The following is a 27,689-nucleotide window of genomic DNA, read 5'->3' as shown; positions in this document are numbered from 1 at the left end:
GCACCTGAACACAGCAGGCAAAAGGGCCAACCGTTTGATGCGGTCTTTTATCTTCAAAGGGACACTCGGGTCCGTTTGAAGTGTGCTAATTTTCGCTGCTGGAAAGGTGCCAGATAGTTCACGCTCGGGTGAGAAGTGGAAAGGTACGGGTGAGTGGATCGGAAGCAACCCGCCGAGCACCGTGACATTTTGATGAAGGTGGTCACCAGACGCGTTCAACTGTCGTAATGTTGAGGTTTGTGCTTCCGTGTTTGATTGATTATTCGTTTTAAGCGTTGGCTGCCCATACGCGGGATACTGTGGATTCAACATGTTGGAGGTTGGTTTTGATACGGACTCCAAAAATTTCCCCCTCATCTCTATGTGCTGATGTGACATATTTGATTATAAATTCCTGATTGGATATACACATCGATGGTCCAGATAGCGACAAATACATCCGCTTCGTGTGGCATAAAAATCATATTTGACCACCCATGTGGTAAAAGGATCGCATATGAGTGGTAGAGATTCCTTTTCGGATGGTGTAATGGTGCGTTGATGGTATTTTTATTTCTTCCTTTTTTCATTGACACGCCATTCTTTGAAGTGTGTTCAGGCAATCGGATGATTGAACTACTTGCGATTGATTTCCCTTCAATAAATCTGCAATGGTGGAGAAGATGACTATTCGCCATTCAATAGGCCCACTTGACATTTGTTCAATAGGAAATCCACTCTGAATCGCTTCACCTACGGGGTGTTTAGAACCTATCAAGTACTAATTCACACCTCGGAAAAACCTTTGCTCCCCGTAAAAGGAACTTTTACTTGTATATTACCGGCCATTTTTCCCTGATGTGTTTGCTTGGGATATGAAACAAGTGATAATTAATTTTCCCAGCATGAAGTCTTTTCTAGCATACGACCTTTACGAGCAGACATCAGACACAGCTTCGCAAAGTTTCCGCCACCCGACTGATAAATTCTGCTCTATTGAGAGGTGCCATCATCAGAACCGGTTTAGCGCCCTTGAGTTCGAGAAAAAATGCCATAAGTCATCCTACCCGACACCGATTAGCGTTGTTTTGGCGTCGGTTATGTCGTTTCATTTTTCTCCTTGGAGAGATTTCCCCACCTTATTCCACAATTCCTTCATCAACCAGAAGCAAGTGTTTCATATTTAAAAACAGCAAGGCTACGTAGGGATAGAAACAACGTGTTGAGTCAAATTCATTATCGTGTTGAGGAACAACATCCCTTCGGTTATCCTCCTCTGACGTTCGAGACGGTGAAAGGTGTTATTAAAAACTCCTCATCAAATAGATTATCTTGCCCTTATGAAGAGGAAAATGTTTGGTAGGAAGATTCCTCTGGTTGGTAGACTCGGAGGTGGAAAATTTTCACTTTCGAATCACTTCGCTGGTGGGAAGTCGCGGGAAGAGCAGGACGACCTGTCGAGCTGTCAGAAACAGTCTTGCACAGACGCCCCCAAAAACAGCTATCCACCAGATAAAAAAAGGAACTTCCCGTCTTCGGAGGGACCATTTTTCGAATCATATCCGGGGTTGAGCGACGATGGTGAAAAGATCCTTTTTCCGCCTGCCGGCCGGATTAAGCGGTTGAAAAAACGACTGAACTGTTGGAGCAATCTCCGTGGGATGAAATGGAGTCAGACGCCGTTTATGGTAGAACACGGGAGGGCTTGGAAGATGGATGGGTAGGACATAAATTTTTCATAATTTATTTCTCATTTTCCATTTTTCAACCTTTCCGTCAGTGGATCCTGTTGGGGATGAAATTCGTTGCTGTTTTTTTATATGGCAAATTTATTGAAACTGCCGTTGAGCAAGATTTTGCAGATGTTTTGCTCAAATTTCAAGCCAATATTAAAACCATTTCGTTATCTCATCAATTCATCTACTATTATGCGCGTATTCATATCTTTTCTTTGGCGTACGTAACCACTAGTCTGCATTATGGAAATTCTACGACTTCTTAGCATTACAACATAAATTCTTGGAATCCCTGGCCAGGCTAGACATGGTTCCATACCAAGCCCACCCTTGCCCATTTTCCGACCGGCGAGTGAAACTCAATTAATGATTAACAATGGTGAAAAACCTCCGGGATGACAAACAACGCGGAAATTGTCATAATTGTACGGGGTTTCCTTCGTAGTGAATTTGTAAGGGAAGCGTTCGAAAACCCCCATTCTATGACCAGCGAGCGCTTGGGGGTTTTCCTTTTCCAGTACGGCCACTCACCCGTGGCGGTAAACCTTCCGTCCGTCCGCGTCCGAACCGAAAAGACATTGACGGGCGAAAAGTTCCGGGATGGTGTGGGTGACGCTAGAAAACTGTCAAGGTAGATCTGCGTGCTACAAAAGGAAGCAAGAGCCAAGGATGAGAGCGAAGGAGCAGAAAGTTATTGTAATGGATTGCGGTTGTGATCCCGGGGATCACAAGTTGGTTAATTGAGGATTGCTGCCTGGAAACCGGTGGCAGGGGGAATAGTACGCCGAAGGAAACGATGTAATTGTTTTCACTCTTCTAATTTCCTTCCTTCTAATTCTTCACAACGTTCGAAACAGTTAACCAACTGCCATGACATCGCTGTGAAAAGGGACGCTTTACGGCTTCCCGGTTGGTTGGCTTGGTGTTTGAGATAAGTTTGCAGAAGAAGAAGAGGTTATGGTATTCCTGCTCGTGTTTTGACGAGGAAGTTACGCTTCTCCACCTTGCGCCAGGCTCAAGACTTTATCTTCTGCTCCATGGTGATACAACAGGGTTGGGTAAGAGGCACCGGAACGTGTGTCGGAAGTTGATTTAAATGCGAATTCATGGTGTTGCCTTTCAGGATTATTTCAATTTTGGTCGAGAAATCTGGTTGCTACCATGTCTGTCGGTGACAAAACCATTTTACGAGGAAATAATAACATAATTTATCACGTTATAAATCATCACAGAAGCGCGCGCAGACTGAAGGCGAATAGGCTGGTAGACGAGTAAGGAGTGTTTTTCCATAAAGGAAACGGGTCAGTTCCTCTCCTACGTGTAGGCAATGCTGCTGTCATGTACTTCAAGGGAGTTTGCGAGAAGGGTGGGCATAATTTTCCATGTTGTTTGTCAGCATGTTGTGTTTTTGGTTTTGTTTTCGATTGTTGTAATTGATGTTTTCTTGTACTTAATGGAAGTTGGCGACTTACTGGAGTATACTGAAAGTGAAAAAGTAATACCCGTACCTTAGTAGTATTTTCATAGTCTGAATATTTTCAGCTTTCATGTTGATCAACTATGCTTGAATAGTTTATGCAACTTTGTTTGGATGTTATCTTATTTGTTATTTAGTTTCCACATACGTTGAGATAACATTTCTCACATTTTACCTCCGATTTAGCCTTACTTCTCGCACGTTTGAATCTTATATGTTTGCCTTCTCCATCCCGGGCAGTGAAAAGGATATCATACTCGACAAACAACTCTTCCGCCGCGAGCTATTTACATTCGGCAGCCGCATATCATGTCATGCGCATTGCAAAAGGTGGAAGGGAAGGGTTATTAGCCGTTTGCCGAAGGTTTGTTTGCTATGGCCAAAATTGCATTAATTTTTAATTGGACGCCCTGCCCGTATGCCAAGCCAGGTCAGGATTTGGTTGTCTTTCCAGCTGGGTAGTATATCTTCCACGTCGCTTTCCATTGGCTACATTTCGTTCGTTTCATTATTCTTTTGAAACATTCGTAGAACATGCTTTTGCTATCGGAAATGTGGAAACTTACTTCATCGAATGATAAGGAGTCTGATGAAATAAAAAGATATGTTTATACACAATTATTCCTTATCATTATGTTTTTGTACTTGGTAACAAGTTGAACCTTGTAAAATAGTTTGCTTATTGCATGCATGATTAGCGAACCGTCATCAGCGGCCGCTGTTGGGTGTTAGTCATGGTTGGGTTGTCTTTATCTTAAAGGTGAAAAAAATTATACAATTAACTGAATATCGATACTGGCTTCATCGACTGTACCTCTTAGCTTACAACAGGCGGAACGAATTGCCAGTGTTTCAGATAAGAGAATGTATCGTAGACGCTGTGACTAAATGTTGCATGTGGGAATATTGGTTATTGCAGAGTTATCGCTTAATGCAGAACAAATTGTAGATAGTGATACATAGCGAAACGTATGATACGATTGTGTATTGTTGAACATACCATTTCTAATGTACAAAATTGAGCAGAGTTAGTTTATGTGTCTCAAAAGCGATAAGCTCAACTCAAAACGAACCAGAAATTGCAAAGTACGAAAGTCAGCATCGATATAGTTAACGTTGTAACGTAACGATTTTTTCGTTTGCATAATCTTTTCGGAATGATTTTGGAAATGTTCCAATTTGATGATTTCAACTTGAATTTAAACTGATCTCAATATGTTTAACGTTTTAATTTTGTGTGCAAGATTATTTTTGCCTTACTATTGTTCATGTTAAAAAATGCCCTTCAGAGTGAAATAAACAAATATGGCCACTCAGTGTGAAACTCGAGATATGGTTACCTCGGCGATGTTCCAGCAGCTTGGTTCATTCAAAAGATCAGCCACCTGTCAACACGGGTTCCTTCCAGCTCCTTACGGCAAGAGTCAGTACGAAGGTCAACAAAGCTCACAAGTACGACGCTGGTGGATATGATTGAATTTTAAATGATGTTTTATCATCCACTCGAGCGAGAACGTTTGCATTATTTCGCTCGGTATGGCAATCTGTTTGCTCGGGTTTCCCAGGAAAAGAGCATCCGTCTGTGAATCTTGCCTGCTGATCCTTTTGTGTCTCGTGTCTGCCCTAGGCAAAGAGTACAATCTGAATGGGCAGTTGGTAAATAGGCTGGTGAGTTAATTTGTTCGTTCATACTTTTTAACTCAACGACCCGTAAAATTAATGAAAAAGTGAACATGGTCGTTGCCTTTATCGGAGGGCATAAATTCGATAACACGTCATCGTGTAAACTTGCCCTGAATATGAATATGTGGAATGAACTAAAATGTTGGACTCGCAGAATTTAGTTGGATGTAAAATTGTGAACGAACATTTTGCCGATCATTAAATCATTTTTATTACTCTAGAAAAACGTTTACTTTGAATGGAAACGGTATGCAAAAAGTGCGAAAGTAAAGATACCGAAACAGTTTTCTTGTAAAACTGGGGGATTGCATAAGTCAATAAATAAATTATACACTCTATTAGCGTCAAAGATCGGTTTAAATGCAATCCCTTCTAAAATCACCGATCATCTCAACTTGTTTAACGGCGATGCAACTCGCAAACTTGAGTTCTGGCACGTATGAACAATGTAAGAATATGTTTAGGGTCTCTAAGTACCGTACAATAAATCATTTAACTTCGTGAATAGGGGCAGGGAAGATCCATCCGTAGCCCCCATACTGACTGAAGGAAGCAAACATCGGTCTCGTTGTGTCGTTGAGGTGATAATCTGAAATAGATAACTTATTTGGTGTCTTGCTCGTATCGCATTGGAGGGAAGAATTTTCATAATAATATCTTCATCCTTTCCATATTTTCCAACCGAGGGGACGCTGGTTTGCATAACTGTGCCGTAGAAATATTCATAGCATATCGATTCATACTTTTGCTTTCTTGTGATAGGGGTTGCATCGGTTCGGTTCGACCCGACACGGGACGAACGTGTCCGATTTAACGCTCTACATTATAATTCAATTGTGTTTATGATATGTGTGTATGATGATCATGGATGCACGCATAGAAGACAAGGGTAGCAGAAAGGATTATCTATTTTCCTCACCTTCTTCCACCAGGGTTTTTCACCCCAGCGCTGGGAACCATCCACTCCCTCAGGAACGCGGATCACTTTGAATGCGTTCGATGCGTGTTGCATGATGCGGTCCCTTGTCGTTCTGGTTGTACGCGTTTGTAAGAACATAAAGATTTGACTAAATTGAACCCGTTCCGCGTGCGTGAAGCAAGGCTATTTTCTTCTACCTTCTTCGGTCACTGCTCAGGTGAATGCCAGGAGGATTATATACCCTTCACCCATCCAAACCGAGGTGTATCGGGTTAGAAAACGCAAACACCTCGCTGCAGCCCTTCGTTTCACTTCATTCGCCATCGGTGCGTAAATGAGCGTGAAACCGAAAACGATGTTGTGTCTGTTTGCATTCAAATGAGAGGATTATCTTCTTGTGTTCCACAGTAGCCTTTTTGCCTGCCGTCTTGTAAGTGAGTGAGCTGAAGCAACGGCATGCGATTATGTTAAATTAACGCGTTTAATCGTGTCTGGTAGGGACACGGAAGGAAGTAGTGGAACGTACAGACAATGTGTATACACTTTTTTTGTGTTCTACACTGCGCATGTCTTCCTTGGTATGTTTAGTTAGTCAATTAGTGGTTAGTTGTACTCAATTTCCTTACATTTGTGCCAAAAATTAATTGATTTGTGTCGTTTTTATTTTGAAATGTGTTGATACCATCCAGATTCAAAACTAATATTTTTAAACACATTCTTATGGTTACGAATAGAACAAAACAGTTTCATCGTGAAAAAAAATGAAATTCAAGATATCTAACGGAACCCAGCACGAACTTCCCGTAGCATTGATGTGATTCGAGTAGCTTTATCTTTTCCCATGTAGCCTTGGAAGCTCTCGGATCGATAGGACACCCTGTCCAACGGTATGTACCGTCAGCGACATCACCACCTCACCCCAGGTGGCCGCCAGAGAAACGACGAGAGAGTGATTCGATGCAGCCCTCGAGTGGACGGCAATGTTTCCAGCCTTGCTCCAGGTTCAGGACCACAGTTCTGTCATCGTCGCTGAATGTAGATGTACTGTTTGTTAGACAGGGGTCTCAATTCGTTATGTTTTTGCACCCAGCAGGACCTCCAGCTACCGCTGCGAGAACAGAGAACACCTGTGGTGGAATTCACTCGTTTCAGCGCGCCGATATGAATAATGCCCAGTAATAATGATGGGATGTAACATGTTTCTATTGATCATGTCCATTGAGATGTGTTCCTAGTAGAGGTTTCTTTTAACATTTAAGTTTACCGCTTGTGATGAAATAGCCTCGAGCCTTAGGAAGATATTCAAACTAGACCTCAAGAAATAGCATCATGCATTCCATTTTCAATGTTCTGGATTCATTTGTTTGAGTAGGTATTGAAATATTGTTTTCACAAAGGGTAAAAACAATTGTAGCTGTGATAGTCGAAGGGGTATTCTTCGTAACGGTGCCCATTTGAATTTCTATTTAAGCATTGGAAAATACTATTTTAATATCAACTTGATGAATGATGATTTCATTTTAGATCATGTTATCAGTGTTGTGACTGCTCCCTAAAGTGCATTTATTTGCAACCCCTTTTCGTTAAACTGACATTTGATTTCAAACATGATAAGATAACACATTCGAAAAGAGAAAAACGGGCCAGAAAAAAAATTCTTCAATTTTTTCGGCTTTATTTGAAGGAAATTTAAGAAAGGATCGGCTGCAGATTCAAAACGAAAATGATAATACTGCGCCAGTCTGTCGGTGATTCTTTGGTCTGCAGAGAAAAATACTGTTGTCCGAAGAGAAATGGGTTGTTCCCATCGGATGCGGGAAATAAATGCGAACGCTTCTGTCAGACCCTGCTTGACGGAGAAGTAATGTCTGCCCGTGACTTTCCTCCCACGGAATGTGTTTTATCACGGAAACAGGAAAAGTGAACATTTTGCACATCAGGTGCACAAGTGTACGCTTCTTGCATTTATCGCTCTAGGAGGAAACGGAAGAGAAAAGCTGGACTAAGTTTTTAGAAAGTCTAGAAGCGTACTCTCCTGCTAGGAATATCAAGCCACTGACACAATCAAAGACACACACAAAGAAGAATAGCTACCGTGTACTCCAAGATATACGAGCAGAAATTTAATTCTCTCAAAACGTAACTTATCACATCCATTTTACGTTTTCCCACCTCTTTTCCAACGCTCTACCGTGAGTGTGTCTTTGAGAGTTTGCTGGTTGAATCAGTCCATAACCCAAGGGAATTGCCATGTCGCGTCCATTTAGGAAAGATTACATTTTTATCCTTTTCTCTCGTCGCTGGTGATTCTCCGAATGTGCCCGTTTTTCTTCTGCAAATAATGGTATCAGCAGAAGCAGACGGCATGCAAGAAAGAAGGATTCAATTCAACCTTTATCCAAGCAAAGGGGGCATGAAGAAAGGGGAAGTCGTTCGGTTGGAAATAGTTTTCCACTTTAAAACATTTATTTCTCCACGAAAGCTGTGCGAGATAAGAGAAGAAAAATCGAATCGGTTTTCGCAGGCGGACGTTACGTTCTTCTTTCAGAATGTGCAAGGATCCCAATCGCGCCGAGTTGTAACGCTGCGAAGGACGAATCCCGAACGGTGTCCCCGTTTCGCTGCGTCCGTTTTATAGCGAACGTAATCCGCAGTGCCCGAGAGCGTGTTTTTTGATAGTCCATTTGGGAAAATGGTGGAAAATCGCCCGGTTATTGCACATTCTTTGTGCAAACACAAATAAAATATAAATGCTGCCCGATTCCTGCACGTCCCGGGTGCTCTCGGAATGCTTTGTTCAAATGATGGCAATTTTGTGTCCTTCTTGAAGCTACAGCAAAGGAACCGGAGGGACAGAGTGTGTGTCTTTGTGGGAGGGCTATTTTCCTTCGAAATGGAATGGCAAACCCGTTCTCTTCGTTGGCCGATTGTTCGTGTTCGATTGATAGTCCAGGCACGCATCTTCTGCAATCTCCTTCTGGGAGTCTTTTTATTACGCTCTTGGTGAAAAGGAAATCTTTTTTTTTTTAAATCATCAAGAGTTAGAAAAATGAGATTCTCTTAAAAGGATAATGAAATGGCAATTTAAAGCTTTCCTCGTTCATAATGACACTAATTCAGATACAAGTGATTTCAATTGATCCCACATATCTCAAAAAGTTCTAAATTGGCTTCACTTTTTCTCGGGAAAGATTGCATTTCCTTTATTATAAGTGTATACAAGATAAAATAGATTATTTGACGGTAATTAAATAACACGAATCGACAATGATACCTTTGTGTAAACAAAAGCGGATTAACATTTATTGGTGCAAGCTGTTATGTGCAAGCAACATATGCCTCCCCTAACGCTGATTGCAAAAATGACTAACGACAGCAAACGCGAGAGATTTTCCTAGAATAATTCTAATAGCGGTGTGCTAAACGGTCTGGTGACTATTACTGCGCAGCGTTAGCATTTAGCAGTTATCGACAGATCTGTAAACAGAGCACAAATTACTTGTACAATTCTATTCGATACCCACGCATCCAACCATTGAAACAATAATACCCTGAGCTATTATTTGTCTACCGTAGCAAACAAAAAATGTTTGGTAAGCGCAAAAAAAAGACAGCGTGGTCCAACTGTGCAGAGAATGTTCAAGGAAAAAGATCAGGGGAAAATCCGCATTAATGTGCGAACAACTTTATTATGTCATTATGGGATATGCCGGAACGCTATCCCGTGAGGGAAAATATCGGTTAAAAAGAGGGCATTTGAACGGGAACAATCTTCAGGCGCACTGTCAAAGGCACGGAGAGGGGTTCATCGGAAATGGTGGGATAAGGGTAGTGTGGTCTGTACCGATTTCCAGTACCATAGGGGTGGTGGTAAATTGAGCATAACCTAGCTTTAACGGTGGCAACGGGATTATCTGGCGGTATCGGTAGCAGTGCTGTTTTTTGGAACAACTGTCCGCTTTTGTTTTTATACACTCGTTCATGATCAAAGTGATTTTAGTTGGAGGTCTTTAGCTTGATTTGCTAGATATAAAAGAAGTAAATAATTGAACCTAAATTATCATACAAAATCAGCAAATTGAAAGAAACGTTTTAATCCGAATCTTAGAAAAGCAAAACATCCAACATTGCCTATATTTTCCGACTGGACGAGTTAAAATATGATGCAAGTGTCTAAAAATACCAGATCTACGTTCCTCATCCCTTCGTGGTCCATGCCATCCAGCTTTTATCACCAAAAATGTGTCGTAACATCATGGCTGATTTTTTTTTGTCTGCCTCATTTCTTCTTCAACTGCCCTGCTCGATTACGTAAGGCCACTTGGCTACTTCTGCTACCTTTTTTTCTCAAACTGATGAAGGTTGCCCTCAGGCCAGTTGTGTCCCACACAAAGATAACCAAAATGGCAGCCATCCTCCTTCACTGGCTTTATTGAGCTGCCTGCAGGATGTTTCATTTTTTTCTTGAGATTCTCCATCTTTTTCGTTTGATTTCGTTCATTCGTTTCGGCTTTCGCTGGGACATCATAGTGGTTCGGCCGTCCGTGGAGCATTATATTGTTCTCTTTTTCATCCACCCCCAAGAAGCGGTGCTCGATGCCTCTCACACATCTTTTGCGTTTATTTAGAACTGTGTCAGATAAATAAAGATAAACCTCGACAAGTGGATGGACGCATGTGCCCCACATGCCGCAAGTGCTGGGATATAAATATGTTCTGATACCAATGTTTGATGTTTTTTATGGGACTTCTTCGCGAAATCTAATCCACCGATTTAACAAAAAATCATATTTTCTTTCAATAAAAGATGGATATATTTGAAATTAGAAGAGCACCCAAATCGTACCCGAACAGGAAGTTCGAAAATGTATCTCTTTCTTATGTTTGCTTGGAGCACTGGAAGGTGGAATTGAAATCTGATTATGAGAGAAAAAGAGATATTTTAAGATAGATACATTCTCCTTGCAATGAAACCTTGGCTTTGTCAAAATCCAGCAAATTCCATCACGAACACACTCATTTTTGTTGCAATGGCACCATTATCAGTTGTTAGAGCTACATCCGAAGGATGTCCTCTAAGCTGTTTGTCAGTGGTAGTATCTCTCGGCGAAGGTAGTAGTCGTCTGCTGTCCGCTTTTTATCGCACTCTCCGGGTTTCGGTCGGTAACCATGGCGATGTCGTCGGTAGGTTGTCCATCATGGCATCCGTGTCAGAACCCCGGTAGTCAGAACGCATCCTTCCGTGTGTAGGTGGGGAGCATCGGTAGCGTGGCGAAGTGAGAGGCACGATTCACTCCTTATCGTTCCGTGTGTTTTTGGGGGCGAACACTTTGTGCGCATACTCTGTGCGGTGTGTGTTGGGGCCTGGAACAGTTGGAGAATCGGCACACCGACCGACCGAGGCGCTGATGCGCTGATAACGACGAGAGGTTGCAATGCATCCTATAGAATTGCAGCATCATCCTCTTGTAAAGCCCGCCCTCCACGAGGGCAGAGATAATGAGGTACGCTCGTTCATTCGCCATTCGCTCGGGCTGAAGCTCAGAAGCTGTGTTTGTGTATGTGTTCGGTGTAGGGAGCGCATCCAACTGTGTGCTGTTCGGTGCGACAGAAAAGAGATACAACGAGATCTTCGCCATCTCTTCGAGTACGAATGTCCTCGTCGTGGTTATCCGCAGGACACTCTCTCTATGGAACGCTATCTCTCTTGCTCTGCCTCTACACAAACAACAGCATCACAGCCCACCGCCTATCGCACCGCCACGTGCAGCCTCCTTATCTGCACGTCGGTTTTGCCCGAATGCTCCATCGGTTTTCGCTGGCGGTTGTCCTCCGGTGTTGTGGGGGTTGTCTGAGCCGTGTCTCCGCTTATCTCTGTGTGTGCGTGCACCCTTCTGTGCGTTTCCCTCCTTGCGTGACGTCGTGCCGCCGCGCCGCAGCGTGACTGGTTGGCGCGCGGTACGAACACTGTGCACAGCGTAATCGGAGAGGAGGAGCTAAGCGTTGTAAACGGTGTGATGATGATGCTGCCGCTGCTATTATTATTCCACCCCGGGGTGGACATCGAAAGAGACAACGCGTTGTCGTTGGTTAGATTTGCGGGAATCATCGTTCTCGGATGAATGCGATGAACGTTGTATGTCAACGGTGCGTTTGATGGTGCCATTCCTAGAACCTTTGAGATACATAGGAAAGAATGAAAGATACATAGAGACACTTTGTGGTACATAAGCATGGTAACATTGGTAACAATAAAATCGACATTATGTTCCAAGAAACATTACCGGGGTACATTTGAGCAGCCTTACTTTCATCCTATTCAAACCGATCAAAGGAGCCTTTATCGAACCAACACCAACGGGCTACTATCTTTCACAATCAATCAATATTTTCATTGTTCCTAAGGTATCGATTATCTGCCATCTTTTTTTTTTAATGTTCTTTTTCGCTGCATCTCGTTCGCTCTCGATCGTCATCATTCTTGTTTTTCGGGGGAAATCTCAGCGCAATGACGGATGGTGAAGTTCTCTTTTTTTCCTGAATTTCCTCTTCGTGCTTTGATCCGCATCCTTGTTGGATGAACCGGACATCCTTTACATCTCTTGTGTGCGGCTAGAGGAACTCACCTACACACACGTACACACAAAACACAACCAGGATGAAACGATGAAAAATTTATCTCCCTTTTTTTCCAAATCGTCCTTGTGCTCATTCATCTGTCGAGGCTACATAGGAGATCATGCTCATGTGTACCCAAAGGGCATTTGCGTCGTCAGTGTGGGGAAAAAATAAATGGGGATGTTCCACGGGAAGGGAGAGAGAGAGAGAGCGAGGGACAAAGTAAGATACCACCGATCGTTGGAGAGAGTGAACCAACAGGACAGATAATCAAGGACCGTTGTCAGTGGCGGAAGGATGCATGCGCATGTGTGCCGGCTGCATTCCCGGGGCCATATAATGTCGACTGTCACGGGCGGTCTCCATCGGTTCCCCAAGCGATGTGTGCGCGGTCGTGGTTTCACCCTCGCGTTCTTCGTGCAAGTGTGCGGAAAGGATTTATTCCTCTGCACCGTTCGTCCGCGACCCTTACCCTCACGGAGCTGAAGTTAGACTATTTTTGTCACCGAATCATTCGTCCGTTCTGGATACAACTGTAGCGAACCCCGTGGGCATTCATTCATGCTCCGATTTGTTCTCTCGCCTACCCCCGGGCGTCGGTGTATCCTTCATCCCGCTCGGAGAGCTCACGAGCGGTTCCATGTAACCGTGATTCATTCTGGCCGTGCTCAATTCATCGGTGCCACTTTTATGCTCGGCCGCAAGAAGCATAGCGTTTATATATGCGTACCGAGAGGGGGTTGTTTTCCCGGACCCCTTGCGCGATCTGAGCCCTGGGAGGAAAAGAGCGCTACGGACAACGGAAATCAGCCTGAGTGGGAAAGGCGATTGAAAGAATCGAGAACGAAGGTTCGCTGGGCGACAAAAGTTTTCTAGCGTGTAAGTAGGAAAGCGAATATGTTTGCGTTTGTGCGACACGAATGAACACACAAATGGATGGATCGGTGGCCGTTGTTGTCGATGGTGTTGTTGTTTGCCCGCGGGCAAAAGTGAGACGTGCCGAGCACGGAGAGAACCCGACCCGAGGGAAGGCCCGAGAGGCGTGATGTGCCTAGTGCGAGCAGGACCGACGACAGAACGATGCGGATCCCGGATGATGAAGATGTGACGATGTGACGACGACTGTCAGTGGCCGTTGCATGTTGGGAAGAACTTTGTTAGTCTATTCTTAGCATCTCCCTCAGACAGACAACCGATCATTGCTTTCGCTCCCTTCCGGTACGGTGCACGGGTTTTCGCGGGTCGGACCGTGATCCTTACGGCGATCGATACGCGAATTGCGTGAAAATACGTCGGGAAAAGCGTTTCCAGCGAGTGTTGTGGTGTGTAGTAGATTTCACGAATTTTTAATTGTGGGAATTCGTACCGTCAAATAGGAATATGTAAACGAGTGAACAATTTGCATGGTTTTGTGACACGTTTTACCAAAGTTATTCCATCCAGAGTGAGTAGATAATCTACTTGATTTTCATAGGAAATTATAGAAAAACGTGGGAAATGCAATGACAAGTTTGTGAAACGGTACAATACTGAAAAAAAAACACACACAGATAAGAAGTAAACAAATAGGCACAAGTGTGACGCAGAAAGAACTGATGTGTGCTTGGGCGTTAGCTAAGTGAAACAACAATTTCTCCATCGTTTATTTGCTGTCAATCGCAAAACAAGTAGTGTTCAAATAAGTTGGAAGTGTTGGTGCTATATACAAGTGTGTTGTTTAGTTTTCGTTCATTCTTCTGTTAAACGAAAAAGCGATAATTAATTGCTGTGACGTAGATCTGCATGTGTTTTGCGTGAGCGGAGCGTTTATCAGTTCTTCCATGCTATGGTTGATATCGAACTGATGATGCCAGGTATGGGAATATTGTTTGGAAAAAAAGTTAATCAATCAGTGCCACCGTTGGACACGGTTCTATTGATGTGTGGTAGTTTTTATTCATCTCAGCATACAACTAACCATTTATGCTGATTGGAATAATATGTGTTTTCAAGCACGAGCATGTTTCCTTTCTGCTATTTTGCGTGTGTAAAGAGAATATATCTGCTGGACTTCAGGTGTACGAGTTTCTTTTTCACATTTTTCCATCGCCGATCCTCTGATTGCTGATAATGGACGTTAATTAATTATGAGTTAACACTCAAGCGGCTAGCTCTTCGCCACGTGAAAGACCCAAACACTCGAAACACAAGAAAGGCAAACCATTTCCCTTCCATCAATTTCATCTAGTTAACCAATAAAGTGTCGGGGTGTTTTGGCAAAACGGATAGAACTCGCCCACCCGAATCTACTCCCGGCCCTTACGGTCTGGTTAATCGCGAAACAATGGCCTGCACGTTATCTGATTTGCATAAATTTTATCGTCCATTCCTTTGGCCTGATGGAATCAGGCATTCCCGAATTACCTCTCACGCTTGGGAAACCTGGCAAAAAAAGGACGTTGCAAATGATGTACTGGTCGTTAAGGAATACCGATTGCTTGCAAAAAAAAAGAACGAGCGAGGGTGTAAAGTTATTTTGTCGTTGGTTTTATGATTGAATAATTGTAACTTTTCGCGAGCTTGCAAGGTTCGGTCTGCTTACCGCGAAGGGATAAAAAAATTGTGGACCCACGGATCAAACGAGCGGGGGATTTTATGTATTTATATGCGCGTGCTTGTTAAATATTAAACACTGAATTACCGTAATAGAGTTATAGGACCCCTAGGAGCCCTACGTCCATCTGGGTCCGTATTTAAATGCTTCGATGACTAAACCACGGGTGTGGACGATTAATTGCCAACGTTGGCCCTGTGTTTGTATAGTTTTATTTCACGAGGCAAATGTGCTACATACAACAGGCAAAACTAAGTGCGATATTAAAAGAAACACTCGCTCGCCGGTTTGGCTACAGAACCTCCCTGATCTCCCTATCCATTCAGTTCGTGACAGATTTCCTTTTCATACATTTCTTCGGCATCGTTTCATGTTTTCCGTTGTCGATCGTTTATTTCTCAGTGGTTATTTAATGGCGAGCGTCGAAAAAAAAGGATCGTCTATATCGTGGCAGATTAGAGGGGAATGTGTAACACTATCGTGAGCATGAATATGAAATTTACTGCCAAAATATTATCGCGGATGGTTTTGGGCTCTCCCTCGGAACGTTCACGTACCCCAAGTAACTGTTGCTTTAGTCGCCACTATTTACAGCGACCTTGTCTTAGAGAGGGTGTAGTGGATGAGCTTGGGGCTACCGATATGATTTCTGTGGTTTTTCCCTTCATCTTTTTATTCAGGGGTCTATTTAATGCCCTCGTTCGCGAAAGATTGCTAAAAGTATGCTAAACTGTGTTCGGTGGTTGTAACCAAAATTTAGTGGTCAATATTTTTTTAATGATCCGATACGATGAGAAACATGCTCAATCATGGTTGTGCGTTTATTTATGGTTGGTTGCATACATAAAGAAACATACAAACCTGATTAGCCATGTTTCTGATCGCCGCAACTTTATTCCAGTTTTATCACTACAAATCGGCTGTTAAGCAACTTATTTGCAAATCTACTGAGATTAGGGAAATGTTACCAAAGGAACGACTCATTGAATATTTAGTTACCGAACGCAAGTGCTACAAGCATGGCAGAGCTTTTTTAACAAGTGTTTTCTTAAGGATTCTAGTGACTCTTTAAATAAATCATAACATGATTACTCTCTGGTATACAAATTGCATAAATTAAGGGCCCTATAAATAAACACGATGACAAACAAATGGAACCTGTTTATTTTGTTTGACCTGTTTTTGACCATAGAAAGTTACACAAAGCTCTTAAAGGTCTTAAAAGAATGCTCAGGACGACGTAATATACACGGAAAACTGAAAATTGCACCTCATAAAAAGACACAACAACAGCATAAAGGCCAAGATAAATCTACATCAAATAAACGAGTGATTCTGGCATGAAAGAATTCGCTAGGAAGATTTGTTTATTTTCTCGTTATCATTCACCGTCGCCGAACCGCATCGTTTCCGGTTTAGTGCAAAGGCGTGGGTCGGTAAGAGGAAAAAAAGGCATATATGCACAGGATGTACCGAAACGTTTGTGTTCCTTTCAAACGTAGTTTACTGCCACCACAGGACATTCAATCCTGCATGCGATAAATAAGGGAAGTAAAAAAAAAACCGTGTCCTTTATAAGCGTACCTGTTCGTTGGATAAACAGAACGATCAAGAACGTTTAAAAGAGCCTGGCTGAAGATGAACTAATAGACAAACGTAATAAAAGAGGGTGGACAAAACGTAGCATGGAAATATTATCTTGTCGAGCAATTATGATAATTTTCCTCTCTCTCAACTCGTTTCGGGGCGAATTCTGGACATCAGCCGACATGCACTCCCGGACAGACACAATGGAGCTAAAGGAAGCAACGCCATTGGATCAAACAAGGGAAGCAAACTGCTTCCTGTCCCAACGGTGGCCTTCGCCGGCCTTAGTACCTTCAGGAGCAACGCGAGTCGAGCATAGATAAAAAGAATGATTGAATCTGCCCGGTCCGATGATAAAACCTGTTCCCGGGACCATCCACCACAGGGCAGCGGTTTGCGATGCGGTTTCCTTTCGCCGCCCCTCCGGCACGAGGAAGGCGTGTGAGCCAAGCGGAGGAGGTGCCGGGGATGCTGCTGTGTTCATGTGATCATGTGAGACCGCTTTGTGCACTTGAGAGATTCGACCAGATAGGAAAGGGCCTTCAGGCGGATAAAGGAAAAACAGAAGCGTTGGCCGTCGTTGTCTGTGCCTTGCGGGACAGACTACTTCCGATTCTTGGTTTCTGGTGTCTGTTTTTGTGTTCGAATGATCAGATGTAACTAGATATGTTTGCGTTTGAATGAATGAAATGGAGCTGAGATGATCAGAAATCGGGCAGATGGGAAAACCATTCCGTTACACAGAGGGCATCGGATATGTAAGATTTATTCTACGTGACAATTCATCCATTCTTGCAGAGTTCCAACCCATCCAAATTATCTGCAACGCAGCATTCTGCGCCAAGACCATAGTTTTTGACACGGTTTACATTTATCATCACATTTATTTTGGTACAACTATTTCAAGAGTCTTTCTGTTTCTTCCATTCTCGCAATGACGACACAATGTATGTGCACTGACCACGGCTTCGGTGGCTGAGGCGCACTGGTGTGATCATCACAAGTGGGACATTATCAGCTTTCAGCGGAAGAGACCGCACCATAACGCTGTGTTGTTTACTCCCCCATCCTCCCCATCTTCCCTCACGGTTATGCTTGCTCCCCATTCCCATCGTGCGTTAGATCTAATATCGCTCTAAGCGCGTCCGATACATTGTGTTGGCACGGGAATGCCAGCGCAGAAAACCGAGAAGAGCATCATCTAAGATTTCGGCTTCAAATTGTTTGTATCGTCTTGTTTATTCGTAGTTGGAATCTGCCTTAGCCAAAAATCTCCGCCGTTCGGTAAAGTGCCGCCGTTGCTAAAACACGTTGTTTTAGTTTGAGGTTTTCGGTGACAAGGCACGTTCGGTTCGCTACATGCAGATATATGCTGCTACCATAAACAAAAGCAATTTTGTATGCCTCGAATGATCGGTTCATTCATGGATATTGGGGTATGGTATTATGTTTTTAAGTTCGCAGAATCTGACCAAATCTGCGAGAGTTTTAATATGTAAAATATGATCCAATGATGGCATGGTTTATATTTTCTTTTACCATTTGAATGGATGGATGCTTTCGGTAATAAACAGTTGTAAACTGTTGGAAATATATTTAAAACTGTTTTACAGTTCTAGTATTAGTCACACTCTTTCAATGGAAGTATTCAACAAAGAAAAAATCGGGAAGTAATATTGAACTGTGGATCGCTCATAAAAGCGAATTTTAATCTTCAATCGAATGAGGTCGGTCGAAGTGTCACCGAAAGGAGGTCGAAGAGTCTGTTCACCCGACCAGGTGCCGTATCAGTCGGTTTTCCGATGATGTCCTTCCGGGACACGCTCGTAATTGGCTTTTTCTTTCCCCGAAAAAAGGATCAATAGATCAGTAGCAGCTACTCTAGCGTGCCTTCGGAGACTGGGAGTGTTATTTTGCGCACCTCGAACCGCCGCAGTGCTTGTTCCTGACAAGGGCTAAACAAACAATTTGCAGTAGATTAGAAGACATCGGGGCACGGTGAGCTGAGAGCTGGTAGAGGGTAAGGGAAAGAGAAAGGTATATGCCAAGTGATCCTTTTAAATCAATTTCTTCAATGTAACCGTGGTTGAATCCCAATCACCTTTCAGGTAAATCGTTGTTTACCTCTGTTTGGCCCACTCTTTTGGGTGACAATTTCTGAAGGGTTCTTCAGGAACTAGTCGAATCCTTCCGGAATTCTAGTTTCGAGGTGTGCTGTTTCCATTTTTTTCGGTTTTAAATTAAACACTTCTAGCGTGTTCGTTTCCTTAAACTCTCACTCTGTTTTCCGCAACTGAAACGGTGACAGTTTGGTTGTGACGATTTGTCCTGGTATCTTGTGCACCTTTTTTTCTTATTGGTCCCCTGTTTTGTTTTTCTTGGATCCTGTTTTTGCTGAAATCTTTACGCTAGAGATCAACGCCACCGGGTTCGGATTTCACGCAGGATTAAACGATTTCCCAAGAAAATCCTGCTCCAGCCCTCCGGATCGTTGGCTTCTGCCGTGACACGACCGGCTTGGTATTAAATTTCCTTCCGAAATCGGGACTCTCTTTCTCTCTGCCTCTCTCGGTCTGTGCTGAAAATGATATTTAAATGCAGCTCGAGTGTTTGTTTCGGTTGGTGTGCGATCTGAGTGGCCGATTGTCGGCAAATTAGAATAAAATTAGTTTATTTTAATCGTGTGTATTTAAATCGGATAAGTTACACGGGGTTGATGCGATGGCTCGTGCCACGAGCCCAACACTTGGGGTTTTTCTTCCTCTCTTTGATGCTCGATGCTAACAGTTGCTTAAGCATAATTGATGAAAGGGTTTCAGATTTGGGTATTTTCTAGCAACTTTCTTGACGATGCGATGAACTCGGCAGTTTGGAACTTCCCATCCCATGACTTTATGAGCGAAACCCTTTATTTCAAATGCGTTTCAGCGATTGAGTAACACTGATACAGAGTAAAATAGGTCAGTCACGTATATTTTTACGACCGCAGCACTTGGCAGCACTCGGCAGAAGTAAGGGAAAGCAGATAGAGCAAAAGATAGAGCCGAGAATGATCAATTTCCATTGATCTGGAACCTCGCGACGGATTAACACTCATCCTCGGCGTCAAGTGCGACCGAGTGCGCTGAGACGACAATCTCGGCTAGAAAATGGAAAAAATCAATTATGACACCAGAACCATCCGGCCAACGGGACCATATGGGAGCGCGAAGGGAATATCGCAATGATTTCCTCTGTCTTCGAGTTTTCCCGAAAACAGACGCCGATGCTTGAATTACGCTGTTCTAATTATCTCGAGCTCACGACAGGCCCATCGATGGTTTAAATAAAAAGCGGGCAGTGCGTCTTCCAGTGCGTACCAAGTTGGAATGCTGAGTCACATCTCGCCCGGGGACCCGGCTCTGTTAATATACGGTGGTCATAAAATATTCCTCGAGAGTGACAAGTTGGAACATTTGCGTTAATGTGTTTACACAACAGTGTCCCATGGAAAGTGTGATGTTGTGAAGCAATCGGCGGTTGATCGCTGGATGTGGCATCATTGTTTTACTGCGTTTAAAAAAGTGTCTGGATGTTAGAAATAAAAAACACAAACAGATAGGAGATTCAACTCTATTCTGCGAATGAAGGGTTTCAAGAGTCTTCGTGATCCAAAACTGATAATTTTATTTGTAAGGTTTTGACATTTGTAATAAAAAAGATTTAAAATTTGAAAATAAGTGTTGTGTAAACCTTGGTTGCGCAAGGACTTCTGGCTTGAAAAAAGATATTGTATTAATTATTAGTAGCAAAGCAAGTCATGCGCTGTCAACTTATTTGGCAGTTCCAGTGTTTTCTTTCTTGCGTTTGGAAAATATATTTCGTGTTTATTTTTTGTTTCAAAGTAGTACAAAATCAGTGCTTTCGATAGTATAACGACGCTGTAGGGCTCTTGAAAAACAAAAAAAAAAAAAAATCTTAGCAAATTTGACAAAGGGAGATGAATTATTCAAATCATTTTCGTTTATCTACAGGCATCGGTGGCGACGAATCGGACGCATCTCGTGGACTGCCGGTTAACCTAGAAGTGCCTCCAGGACTGCCAACGATGCTTCACCATCCCGTCCTGCCGATAATGGACGGTGTTCGGGAACAATTAAAGGTGTGTAGTGCGCGCATTTTGAAAACGAGATAGAACCCTAAACTGCATTGTTTCTATTATACGGCAGCTTCAGAGCGCGCAACAGTTCCTTCAACAAATGGCCCGACTTCAGCGACCGCCACCGGATTTGGACGTGCAGACCGGATCCGTTGTGGCGCTCAAAATCATCCCGAAAGGCACCCAGTATGGCCCGTTCGTGGGGAAGCTGCTGCGGGAACCGATGGATCGGCGGTACGCCTGGGAGGTAAGCGAACGTTACGAAAGATCAAACATGTTTTCCACCAACCATCTTATTGGCACCTCAGGAGCAGAAGTGCGAGAATTATATTCCACAACGCACTGGCACGTGCTCAAAGATAACCTCCTTCAATGTACAAAGGGAAAAGGAAAAGAGCATATGCCACCGATTTTTCCTTTCCGGATCGTTAGGATTGGGTTTCTCGTTGATGTGTATCAGACTTCAATTTTCTACTTTCCACGTCCCGGTTGTAGAGGGGGTGCGTTAACGCATCATTAAGATAGCGCAGGATTACAGTCGCTTCAAGAGGCTCAAGTGGGTGCTCGGTGCTGTTGTGGTGGTTGGTCCCCCATCGAGCGGCAGGCGATAATTGCTTCACTTTTGCAGACCACCTGATGTGGTTGTGGTACGTGAAGCGGAACCAGAACGAACCTTTTTCAGAACCGCAATTATTTTGGAATCAAAGTTAAATCTGTTTTTACAGCAATAATTCGCAAAGTATCAATTTTTTACTCGGACCTTCCTTTTTGGGCCTTCTTCGGAAGGTGCTTATTTTAGGGATTACAAGCACTGGCGTTTCATTCTTGAAATTGGCTAATGTCAATTAGAGAGCTTACAGCTTCTGTCTGAGCTGAGACTTTTTAGTCTTATTTCGAAATCTATAAGTTGAAAACTAGCAAACTGGCTTGTCAGACAATAATTAAATTTATTTCAAACAATCAATTTTTTTCAATCTTGTTTATAATTGCGTAACTAGTTACATTATCAACAGCAGAGGCCCTTGAAGTGTTCAATCAGTCAATTTGCCTTCTCAATTTTTGTTAGTCAATTTGCAAACATGATTGATTATCTTGTCAAGAATTATCCCTCTTCTTTTTTTAAGACGATCTAATTGAGCAAATTGATGCTTCTGATCAATGATATTTTGTAACGGCTGAGTTTTGCTCTAACAACTGAAAAGTGCATTGTCATTTGGGGAAAAAATACCTCACTTACTGAACATCATTAATAATCCCCTTGTCAAATGGCATTTTTGTGTGAAATTCAGCATTCTTTTCAATTAAACGAGTTGCTTAGAAGAAGATACCAATTTGAAGCATTTCTTTGTTAATTGTGGAGGGTTGTCATGTTGTTATCTTCTCAACAACGTGCAGGTAATGTTGAATCAGGAAGCGTTTAGGCTGTTTGTTATTCTGTAGATTTTTGAAGTATGAAGACATTTGTTTAGAACTCTATTTCCTCAAGGCTACAATTTTTGTTATTTTACCATGCCAATACATTTTCGCAATGCTGACATATTTTCCTTCGCTTTAATCTGTTCTTTTTTTCTGAAGCATAATACATAGAACGCCGGAAGTAGCTTGATGAAACTATTGCGTTTAGAAAACCCGAACCCAGTCGTCAGAAATGGATCACCAGGTTTTGATAAGAATGCAATTTTAGGGAATGGCACGCGCTGACAGTATGTCACTGGCGTATGTGTGTCCATTATCCATTGGCTATTGTCCAGCACTTGACGTGTCCAGGAAGATTCATTCGATGTTCGACACTCGCAGGTAGCAGCATGAAACGTGGCGTCTGAGCGCACCGTAAACTCCACACCCAGGTGATGACTTGTTGATTGATGATAGCTGAACGGACAACGGCTCTGCTGGCGGAGATTGCTATCGATCTTCATTTAATTCCGCTTAAGCGCACCTCCGTTTGGCGCACGGTTGCGTGGGTCTCTCCAGGGATTCCCGGCCCAAACCGATGCGGTGGGTCCCCTGGATGGTCTGGATTTCCTCCGGACATTCGGCATGATTGTCCCCGGTATCGCGATCATGATGATGGACATTGTGTCACCGGTTTTGCCTATCCCCATCGGTCGGGTCGATCCATCGACCGAGAGGACGGCGAAGGTGACAGTCGAGATAAACGACTGTGTCATAACAAACAATTGAGGTTCTTTCGGTGTAGAGTGAGGACGCTCGATGTGCGTGTGTGCTCTACTTATTGTCTCGGTTGACTTCACGGTGATTAAATGTTTTTTTTTTAAATGTATCACTTTCGTTTGGATAGTCTTTAAGACAGCGGGAGCGCCTTGGCAGGATAAGATAGAGCTCGAAAGATAGCGAATGGCGGGTGATTTAGGATGGCATCCGAAGGGAGAAGGGGTTGTTGAATGGTCATTTATCGATGGCGTTAAACAGGAAGATCGATTTCGGAAGGCATGGAGTGTATTTCAATGATAGTTGATTGACAGGCTTGAGGTCTAAATGATAAGATGTTTCTGGGATTTTTAAGGTCCAGGATTGTCCCAAGGGAAGTTACCAGAAAGAGATTAAATGACTTGACTTATTGTGTTATTGTTACCATTTGCCTTTTTTGGAATATTAACAATCTACACTTGGATTAATGATAGCAAAATAACACACCGTTGATAAACGAGATTCGACCATCGATTGGTTGATCATTGATTCGTAACCATTTTCCAATATTTGTTCGGCGGTGGCGCATCTGAATCCTCTCAGCAGCCCAATGATACGACGACTGTTCGCAATGGATTTGCGGCGTAATCGTGCGTAAAATGTGCGCATAAGACCCTGATAAATCAACCATCATCGTCTGCGAGAGCCGCCTGCAAGCTTACAGGGATTATTCGTTAGTTTCTGGCTCAACTTTTGCCCCACGATGCGATTACAATTGTTATTAGTGTTGCTTAATCATTTTCCGCAGCCCGCGTCCTGTAGTGACTTGCGGTGTGGGGTGTGCGGCGGAGAGTGTGTGCTGTTTTTGATTGCCCGTGTACGAGATTTATGATTTATGTTCTCGAGCCGGTGTGTCCCGGTGCCGCTTGAGTGGCGATTGCGTCAGTTGTGGATCTACTATTGGAAAAAAAGAACAGCAAAGGAATTGCAAAGATATCGGCCATCGATTGGATTAGAGATAAGGTTCTGTTTGCTACAAAATCAGTTACTTGATACCGCTGTATTTTTACTAAACTTATCCAATCATTTTGGGTAAGAGAATTGTTGTTTTTGCTTAGATTTGTTTCTTTATCCTCTCAGTTTTAAATACTACAATGTTTCAAGAAGTTCTTTGACATGTACCATAAAATGAAACTAAATGAAACAAGAAATATAGCAACAAAGAATGACACAATTATAGAAATTTTCTAAGTTTAACCTTGGATTCAAGTAGTTTTAAACCAATCGACGTTAGTTGTACGTAAGGCGTCTTGTTTCTAATTGTCCTATAAAACAGGGAAAACAACTCCGCATGCAGTTCCCTGCCAAAGTCGTACGCTCATAAAAAGTAATAAACGATAAATCATAAAGCAATATCAAGTCAGTCAGTCGCACGCACTTGACCTCCCCATTCCGCTCACGCAAAGCGAGCCTAATAATCTCAACCCGAGGAGCGTGTGCGTGTGTGGCCAACAGCCCGCTGTAACAAGTCGTTGAGGTCATCCCGGTGCCGGTCCGAACCATCGGATTAGTTGGCGTGCGAAGCGAGCGGGTGCGTTTCGGATAAGATTTCTTACCACTTTGCTACGTTACTAATAGATAGGAGGAAAGTTCCTTTCGTGTTCCGCAGCACGAATGAAGCCATCATATCTTCGCTTTCGGCAGGGTTTGTTCAGTGGCAGTGTACTGATAGTAATTCGCAACGATTTGAGCAAGCAGCGACCGTCCGTTCGAAAAGGGTGCCTTCCGACTGACCGTCTTTTCGCTTTCCCGAAGGGGGAAAAATTTCGTCAAGAATGAATTGTGTAATAATGTAATAAATGTTTTCCCCCTGGACACGGAAGAAAGTATGCTTCAGCTTAGCTTAGGAGGGTGGTTTCGTAGGTGAACAGTTCGTTGGTCCCCTTAGGAGGTCCCTAACGGGCAGCGTGGAACGTGTCGTCCATGTTTTGGTCAGCGGAAGGATAGAACATCAAGACAGCAACCTGCACTATCACCGCAACATGACACAAACACATTTGTTAAGATATACCCCCGCGTTCAGTCCGCGCTCTCGCTGGGGTGGGAACTTTTCGGGACACAGGGAGAGGGTCCTTTCATGTCGTTCCCGAAAGGTGGCACCCGTGAGCTGGACTTCTTGCAAAAACTTCTCTCGAGCCGAAACGAGGCCGGCGGGAAAATGGATGGGTAATATTTAGAGGTTTTGTAAGTAAGCCATCGTCTTGCTTCCACCTCTCGCATGCTAAACCTTGGGCACATACGGGTGGCCAGTGCCATGAAGTACAGCCGACGCCATTGTCTGCTGGTAAGCGGTTTAGGTGGTTTTTTTTCTTCAATCTTTTTTGGAAAAAGGATACTCCTTCCGTATTTTAGCACCGGCACCGGAACCGGACAGAATGGACAGTGGTGGCTGCTGCTGGCAGGAAGTGTCGTTTGTCTTGTCGTGACTGGCCGGATATATCGCCGCGGTGGTGCTTTGGTTGCGGAAAATCCTGGAGAAAGCGTGGGGACACTGTTATTGCCGTTGTAAATTTTGTTCAATGGGGTTAGTTTTGTCCACGGTTGAGTTGTCTTGCGTGGTATCACATTCTTAAGCGTTTTGGAAAATTAAAGGAAAAACAGTACAGCAATTGTTTTTGTTGCTAGCAACTGTTAGCCTTAAAAATTCAATTTTTATGAAAACGTTTTATTCATCGAAACAAGTAATGAAGAAATATTTCTCATGAAATGGTTTATCGAATTTTTCTTAAGTTTTATGTTACTTTCAGATCTCCAGCTCATTTGTGGTAGAAAAACACTACTATAAAATCCAAAAAGCTTGTTTATCCAAACCCACGAGTTGATAAATGAGTGACATGAAATGGAAAAATGGTAGAATTCATTTTCATCCCGAACTGGTCCATAATGGTGCACGGACCCGGGAGCTGAATATTGTGTCGGATAGAAAGAGGAGAAAGTGGCGGAGGTGCAAATGGAGGCGAAGAGAGTGTAAATTAATACTAAAAAGTTGCAATAAAATTATAATTAAAATTTTATGCTTAATATGTTATGGGCATCCAACCGACTCGTTTTGCGAAGAAGGGTATTTATTGTATTTTACATTTTTCCTCGCACACACTTTTCCTCTCTTATCCTCTCCGTTTGAACAAGTTTGATGTGGTATTGTTGTAGTTCGTTTGCGGTGTTTTGCAGCACAAATTTGTGAAAGTATTCATAGCACAGCGGTACGCAGTTTTCGCGTGAGCGTTGAGATTGGACAAAAAAGTTCGCGATGAATTGAAGCCATCAGCAGTTGATGTTCGCCCTCCGGGAAGCTCGGCGCTGGCTCGCACACATCAAAGGGGAAAAGTTTCCGATTTTCTAGTCCACTGCCAGCGCTACCGGTGGACAATCGCCGGTGACTACGGGGTCGTCGGGACGTGAAATTGTGTGAAACATTAATTACATTTCAGCAAAAATAACATCCCGCTTTGGGGGTTTGTGAGGAGCGAGGAGTGAGCATACACTCGAACACACATCTACGCCAGCGAACCGTGTGTTCGGGGGATGTAGTTTTGTCACAGTGCTAAAATTTTAATGAGTTCCCACCACCTTCTTCTGTCCCTTCGGTTCCAACAGGACGAGCGGTGGGCCCCTGATGTGCTGGATGATGATGGGTGATAGGGATGAAAAATAATAATTTACGCCCCGATAAATCGACAGCGCCTCGGTGGAGGCAACATGACGCACGATTATGTGTACGGTTGGCCGATCCTTACTGGCGCTTTTATGCGTTAATTGCCTCAAAATGTGACGCCATTTATTATCATCATTTCACTCGACCCCGACCCGATAGGTCCGAGGATAGGAGGGTGGATGAACAAGGGTGAAAATTGAGTTGCGTTATGCTGTAATCAGCATGCATTCACTGTTTTATGTGCAAATGGTTCGTGCTGTGGTTCTAGATGTAAAGTGCTTCTGGAGGATCTTTTACAAAAGCACTATGAATTGAATTCAATCTCTTGCGTGTTAATTTACTACTTACAATGTTTGTACCTTATGTTTAAATTTATTATCAACAAATATAATTTCTTAATTCTTTTCTGACAGAATCCCATAAATTTTTCGTGAAGCCACACAAATTATAAAGTAGGTTTCACAAACTCTTCAAAAAGGAATCTCGCATCAGCTGTCTCTTTTACTTCGGGGTTGAAGAAAGTATTTTGATTGACAGATGAACGTTATGACTTACTGTTAGCGGTAATTGCTACCGACTTCAGCAACTTGATACTTTCGAAGGAATTCGTTAGCGACAATATACGTCGAGTTCGAGTTCACGAAAGGATTAAGCTTTGAGGCAAACTCAGGTCACAAGTAACGGCGATTAGGTCCCATTATTCAATCAATCGATGTGTTTAGAACATGTTAGTTTTTTTGCGCCATTTTGTGGACGTTGGTCAAGCTGATGTATGCTACTATTTGTACTGTAGATGCTAGGGTTAGATGAGGCATAATCCAGTTGCTGCTGGTTTTGCCTTTAACTCTTTTTCTTATGCTAATTAAATTCTCTTCCAGGGAGACTATCTTACACAGGTATTCTATCGTACCAGAGAAACGCTTTCAAAGGCCTAAAATGATTGACAGCGTGCTGGCCTTAGGGGAAAATGGCGGTAATGGTAACGTCTAACCTTAGAACAGCTCGCATAAATCAGTTAGCTCGATTTAGAAACCAATCTGGTATAAATTTACGAACATTTATTTCTGTTTATAGATGTTGATCAAATATACTT

General features: G+C 43.0%; 1 protein-coding gene across 1 annotated transcript in view; it reads left to right on the top strand.

Moving 5' to 3' along the window:
- The first annotated feature begins 17,526 nt into the window (after window positions 1-17,526).
- LOC131293455 (transcription factor hamlet-like) overlaps window positions 17,527-27,689 on the top strand; it is a 46,162-nt gene continuing 35,999 nt past the window's right edge. The window contains exons 1-3 of the mRNA XM_058321533.1: window positions 17,527-17,539; window positions 20,606-20,733; window positions 20,801-20,977. Of these exons, the coding sequence (XP_058177516.1) occupies window positions 17,527-17,539; window positions 20,606-20,733; window positions 20,801-20,977 (318 nt within the window). The remainder of the gene's footprint in view (window positions 17,540-20,605; window positions 20,734-20,800; window positions 20,978-27,689) is intronic.

Source organism: Anopheles ziemanni, chromosome 2 (assembly GCF_943734765.1).
Source record: "Anopheles ziemanni chromosome 2, idAnoZiCoDA_A2_x.2, whole genome shotgun sequence".
Lineage (NCBI taxonomy): Eukaryota > Metazoa > Arthropoda > Insecta > Diptera > Culicidae > Anopheles > Anopheles ziemanni.
This window is presented reverse-complemented; position numbering and strand designations above follow the sequence as displayed.